Genomic DNA, 6,349 nt, shown 5'->3' with positions numbered 1-6,349 from the left:
TGTTGTTGTTTTGTTGATGTTGTTGTTTTGTTGATGTTGTTGTTGCTATTGTTAATGATTCTTTGCTCTTTTTTTTAAATTTTTTTTATTATTTGTTTCAATTTTGTTATGATGAATATTGTTAGTTTGGGATGAAAGTAATAATCATAATATTACGAATAATAATTATGAATGGCGGTCATAATTATATTAACATAATAAAAATAATTATATCGTCTATTTTTACTCACTAGACTGGCCAGACTTCTGCAGAAAGACAGCCCAAATGCTCCCGCCAAAGCCAAGAAGCAGACGATCAGATTGAACACACAAGACATCCCGTACAAACAGGTGTAGTATTTAAAATATAATTTTTGTTAAATTTTTAAATGCAATAAAATGAATATTTTCGAAAAAAGTTAAATGGCATTTTGCTATTGTAAGTTTAAATATTTGATAAAAATAATTTGTCATAAAAAAAAATCCCCGCCAGATGGAAAACATTCAGACATTTTTGGCATTCTGTCAAAACTACGGCGTCCCAAAAACTGGCATCTTCCACACTGTTGATTTGTACGAAGGGAGGAATCTTCCTCAGGTCATCTCGTGTCTCCAGATTCTTGGCAGTGAGGTAGGCGGCCAAACTTTCAATTGAACGTTTTTACATTGTGGTGATTTATTATTTATTCGTCTGACGTCATTTCATCGTCTGACGCCCACAATGAAATGTTACGATATAACATCACCAATGTTAATTGTTAACACGAAACTTGTAAAGGCTCAAAGACACGGATTCTCCGGCCCTACCATCGGTCCAAAATTCACGGCGGAGAACAAGCGTAACTTCAACAAAGATGTCCTGCGTCAGGGACATGGGATCGTTGGTCTGCAGGCGGGCTCCAACAAATACGCCACACAGAAGGGCATGCGCATCGGCAGCGTCAGGCACTGCGCCGATATCCGCGCCGATGACTTGAACAAAGAGAGCAACAAAGAACTGAGCTTGCAGGCCGGTACCAACCGCTACGCCACCCAGGCCGGTATGAGAATCGGTAGCGTGAGACACGGATCCGATATCAAAGTCGTCGATATGTCCAAGGATGCTCACGGTTTGATCGGTTTGCAGGCCGGATCAAACAAATTCGCCACTCAAGCCGGAATTGTTATCGGCGGTGTGAGGCACGGATCTGATATCAGAGCCGATGATTTGACCAAGGAAGGACAGACCGTCATCGGAATGCAAGCTGGATCGAACAAATTCGCTTCTCAGGCCGGCATGACCTCTATCGGGGCAGTCCGTCACGCCGCAGACATCCGCGCCGATGACGTCGACAAGGACGGACAGACGGTCATCGGTCTGCAGGCAGGAACCAACAAATTCGCCACACAATCAGGAATCGTGATTGGTGGTGTGAGACACGTTGCTGACATTAGAGCCGATGATCTATGCAGGGAAGGTAAGACTTTTCAGCGTTGAAAACTTATACGAACATTATAAATCTTTAATGAGTCTGTTATGTTTTTCATTATGAAACCCAAACCTTTAGGTCAAGCTTTAGTGGGCTTGCAGGCAGGTACAAACAAGTTCGCCAACCAAGCAGGAATGAGTTTCGGAGGAGTACGTCACGTCGCAGACATCAGGGCCGATGATGTTTCAAAAGAAGGTTCAGCCGTCATCGGATTGCAGATGGGAACAAACCAGTGCGCCAACCAGCATGGAATGTCTTTCGGAGCTGTGCGCCACGGTGCCGACTTGAAAGTCGAAGAACTCAGTGCCGAGAGCTCCGGCATCGTCGGTCTTCAAGCCGGTTCGAACAAGGGAGCCAGCCAAGCCGGTCAGAGTTTCGGAGGCCAACGCCATGCAGCCGATTTGACAGGCAGCGAACCAGCTCACGAAGATGCACACCACGACGCGGCCGCTGAAGAAGAGGAATAAAGCCTTGTAATTAGCAATTTTTATTAAAAATTAGAGATATTTATGTTAAAGAAATGAATATTATCAAATGTTTTAAGATGATTGGCACGTTTTCTTCATTCGGCTGCTACATGATGGTTCAAATTTTTCAAAATCAATAAAAAGTTAATTCGTATTGATGGGTGTTTCAGTATCTAACACTGTTCGTAATTGAATGAATAAAATCTTTTCATTTCATGATCGTCTGTTGAGAGCGTCGTGTCATATTTTCTTGTAATTGAAATGCTGGTTAGCATTTGTTAAATATATATTTTCGTACATCATATTAAATTAATTGCATACAAGATTTTTACATATTAAAAATGTTATCTGATTGAATTGAGATATTTGAGATATTAGCAAAAGCAAACTATCAGATCGTTGTCTTCTGTTTGCTGGAAAAAGGCTTTCAAAAGCAATTTTGTGTTATTTTTTGAAAAATAATAAAAACCTATTGTTTAAAATAGTTAAAATAAAGCTAACTGAAGTCTTAATGTCAATTAAATACTACAGATTTAGTAGCCAAGAGAACAAAATTGGACGAAATCACCAAATGAATGGTGTTAAACGATCTCTACACGAGAAATTAAAAATATTAAATCATAAATTCACTGAAAATGCTATAAAATAATAGCCATAAAATCATCCTGAATTGAGTTAATTGAGCAGTATACTTAGAATAAAGATGAAACCTCTCCATTCCCCAATTATTATTTCCAGACGAGCACAACACTTTCCTCCATTTTGAATTTAATTTATTGATTATTAAAGAGCTTGATCGATTATGTTAAATTAATTAATTACTTTCCTAATTTCTACCTGTCCGCGATTTTCTTACAGACAATTTTAAATAAAACTCGCTTTAATTGCTTTTAAAAAGCACTATTCGATCATTTTTCTAATTTATTTTAACGCCCGTTTCAAGATAAAATTTTTTTCTCTCAAATGAACACAAAATTTAAAATTAAATTTTAAAAGTTGAAAAATATTTTCATATATTTCTTTTTGATTGGTGATTCTTTTTTTTATCATATATCCAAATTACAAATGTCAGCCATGATTGAGCCGTCTGAGTCAGACAAGAGGTCCATCTACAAGTAAGTTATTTGATATTTTAATTTCTTATTTATTTTAATATTAATTAATTAACTAAAATTAAAGTTTTTTAGTAGACAAAGAAAAACATTGATTGTGATGTGGTAATTGCATTGAATGGCAATGCATTTTCATTTTTGTTCTTTAATATGCAATTTTTTATTTAATAATATAATAAATTTATTAATTTCATTAAAAATCCATAAACTTGTTCTGAAATTTATTCATTGGACTGAAGACTAAACTGAAATATATTAAACTAAATTCTTAATCTATAATGCAAGTGTAGGTTAATGAATTTGAATAGTAAGTAAAACCAATACTATTCAACTCAAACTATATTATATTATAAAATTATAATTTATATAACATAAACAAATGCATAATTTTTTAAATATCTAATAAATTAGTGATACAAAACTTAGATTAGGGTTTTTTCTATACTGAATTACATATGGATGTTACAGACATCCATTGTTCCCACTGATGGCACTGTTGTTTGAGAGGTGTGAGCAAGTCACACAGACTCCTGACTGTCCCCTGGTGGCCAATCTGAAAGTTGACATACAGTCATTTGTACATCACCACCAGCAGCGACTCGTTGATTTTGAACAATCGATTGGGGAGAGACCCGAAGTTGACAGTCTTGTATGTTTCTGTGAAATTTTTTTTAAATAATTTTCAAGACTGGTTTTTGTGTGTTTAGCTTGCTATTCAATAGAAGAGTCATTACAACTAATTTACAAATCATAGCATCCATTTGATTTGTGGATTAATTTTGGAGATTTAGTAAGCTAGTTATTAATGAATAAACTCTCACTACATTGATTTAAAAGTGCAAACATCCAAATACCACAAACACACACACACACAACCACACACACACACACAGATGATCAAAGCTATCCAAATCCTCTGGATCCACCTCTTAGAGTTGGACAAAGTGAATGAACTCTGCAAGGACTTCTGCACCAGATACATCTCCTGCCTACGAACGAAACTCCAGAACGAACAACTCCTGCACATCGATGCATTTGAATCCGACTCCAACGACATCATCCTACAGCCACCAAATGAAGTTGCATACAATCGTGGCAGTGGTAACAGCAGCAACAACAGCGTAGCTGCTGGCGGTGGTGGTGGTCATATTAATAATGGTAGTGGTGGGCAGCAGATAAATTACGGGGACATCCGAGTGCCCCAGCAGCAACAGCATTCAGCGCCATCGAGAGATTCCATGGGCATGGTGAAGAATTTGTTTTTTCGTTTTCGCTTTTCAAAAAGTTTTAAAAGGAAAATTCTTTTTTATTATTCACATTCGAAATATGAAGTTTTCAATCTTGTAATCATCTTCAGTTTTAGATAGCATTTCTACATTTATATTTTAATATGCTTATTTATGTTAATATTAATCATCTGATTAATATTCATAGCCCCCAGATGTAGGGATGGGCAGATCAATGGAAATGAGGGGGCTTCCAGCACCACCCCCATCATCACATCACCCACACTTCCAGGATCATCATCATCATCATGACCAGCCACCTATTGATGACTCATCATTTTATAGGCACAAAAATAAACTGGATGACGTGCAGGTGTGAGTTGGCTTGTATGTGTGTGAGTGTGTGTGTGTATGTGTATATGTATGTGTTCGTGTATGTGTGTTTGTATGTATGTATGAAATACATACACACATACATGCAAACGCACATACACGTTTAGAGTGGTATGCAGCAATTGTACCCGCCGGTTGTACCCCCACCACCACAGCAGCAACAACCTCCTCAAACAACAACACACGATTTCATGCTGTTGGAGCAACAGCAGTCCGACCAACAACAACTACATATGCAACAGTCCAACTTTCTATCGTTAGGAATGTCTGGAATGGCTGGAGGTTTGTTGTTGTTTTTGTTTTGTTGTTGGGAATGCGACTCCTGTGTTATGCTGTTGTTAGTCTTGTTGAATGTTGTTATATTTGTGTAATTAAATTTATGTTGTTGTAGATGTTACCCCTTAAAAATTCCCTTAAAACTATATTTCAAACCTTGCCTGCCAGTGAGCCCTTCAATCATTGCATCCCTTGAGGCCCTAGATGACGGGGACTATGATCAGAAGACAAAAACCAAGAGGGGCATCCTACCTAAACAGGCCACGAGGGTCTTGAAGACGTGGCTCTTCAAACATTTGCTGGTTAGTTGGGTGGCTGTCTGGTTAGTTAGTTGGTGACTGATTGATTGATCAATTGATTTATTTATTGATTGGTTAACTGATTGATTAGTTGGTTGATTGATTGGTTGATTGATTGATTGATGACTGATTGATGACTGATTGATGGTTGATTGATTGATTGATTGATTGATTGATTGATTGATTGATTGATTGATTGATTGATTGATTGATTGATTGATTGATTGATTGATTGATTGATTGATGTTTTTGTAGCATCCCTATCCAACTGAAGAAGAAAAGAAGTCCCTGGCAGATCATACGAATCTCAGTGCTCTCCAAGTCAACAATTGGTTTGCTCTCTTTGTCTTTTCATTCTTTGTTATTCACTCTTCAATCCTTCTTCTTTGTTTTCTGTTCTTTATTGTTTGTTTATTATGATTGTTTGTTCTTTTTTTCTTCAATCCTTCTTTTTTATTCTTTGTTCAACCCATTAAACATTCACTCAACTATAAATTAACAAACTATCAACCAACCAACCAAACAAACAACCAAACAACCAACCAAACAACCAACCAAACAACCAACCAACCAAGCACTGACCACCAACACGAACTAGGTTCATAAATGCCCGCCGTAGAATCCTCCAGCCAATAGTTGACGCCAACAATCAAGATGGCCCCACTAAAGCCAAGAAAATGAAACCCAACAGCAATAATAATAGTAACAGTAATAATTCTACTAATGTGGCGGGATTGGGCGGATTAGGGGGTTCATCTAACTACCAACAATCGTCGTACTCGCCTGACAGGGCTGGGGGATTTAAGAGGAGCGATTCCAGATCGGAGACTTCGACCCCTACATCCACTGTTAGTTTTTCTTTGTGGCTTGCTGTGGTTGTTGGTGGTTTGCTGTGGTTGTTGGTGGCTTGCTGTGGTTGTTGGTGGCTTGTTGTGGTTGTTGGTGGTGTGCTGTAGTTGTTTGTGGTTTGCTGTGGCTGTTTGTGGTTTGCTGTGGCTGTTTGTGATTTGCTATGGCTGTTGGTTTTTGGTAGCTTATGTGTTGTTGTTTGTTGTCCTTGTTGTTTCCTTATTTATATTTATTTTATACAAGGCTTATCATTTTCATTCTCTTTATTTCTATTTTCTC

At 37.5% G+C, this 6,349-nt stretch overlaps 3 protein-coding genes across 3 annotated transcripts in view; all 3 read left to right on the top strand.

Annotated features, from left to right (window-relative positions):
* The window catches only part of HELRODRAFT_194674 (hypothetical protein), a gene marked incomplete at its 3' end in the record, with an annotated part of 6,251 nt that extends 4,336 nt beyond the window's left edge, over positions 1-1,915 (top strand). The window contains exons 3-6 of the mRNA XM_009033508.1: positions 234-330; positions 473-610; positions 758-1,436; positions 1,527-1,915. Coding sequence (XP_009031756.1) covers positions 234-330; positions 473-610; positions 758-1,436; positions 1,527-1,915 — 1,303 coding nt within the window. The remainder of the gene's footprint in view (positions 1-233; positions 331-472; positions 611-757; positions 1,437-1,526) is intronic.
* A 2,005-nt stretch (positions 1,916-3,920) lies between these two features.
* On the top strand, positions 3,921-4,394 carry HELRODRAFT_90987 (hypothetical protein; the record flags this gene model as incomplete). The annotated part of the gene is made up of 1 exon (XM_009033507.1): positions 3,921-4,394. The coding sequence occupies one exon, from the start codon at positions 3,921-3,923 to the stop codon at positions 4,392-4,394; it is 474 nt and encodes a 157-aa protein (XP_009031755.1).
* A 758-nt stretch (positions 4,395-5,152) lies between these two features.
* HELRODRAFT_148447 (hypothetical protein) lies at positions 5,153-5,856 on the top strand (the record flags this gene model as incomplete). Its single annotated transcript, XM_009033506.1, has 3 exons — positions 5,153-5,224; positions 5,477-5,553; positions 5,820-5,856. Coding segments are annotated over 3 exons (186 nt in total), but the record flags the coding sequence as incomplete, so codon positions are not given.
* Positions 5,857-6,349: the final 493 nt, after the last annotated feature.

Source organism: Helobdella robusta (genome assembly GCF_000326865.2).
Source record: "Helobdella robusta unplaced genomic scaffold HELROscaffold_92, whole genome shotgun sequence".
Lineage (NCBI taxonomy): Eukaryota > Metazoa > Annelida > Clitellata > Rhynchobdellida > Glossiphoniidae > Helobdella > Helobdella robusta.
The sequence above is the reverse complement of the archived record's forward strand: the minus strand, read 5'-3'. Positions and strand labels throughout refer to the sequence as shown.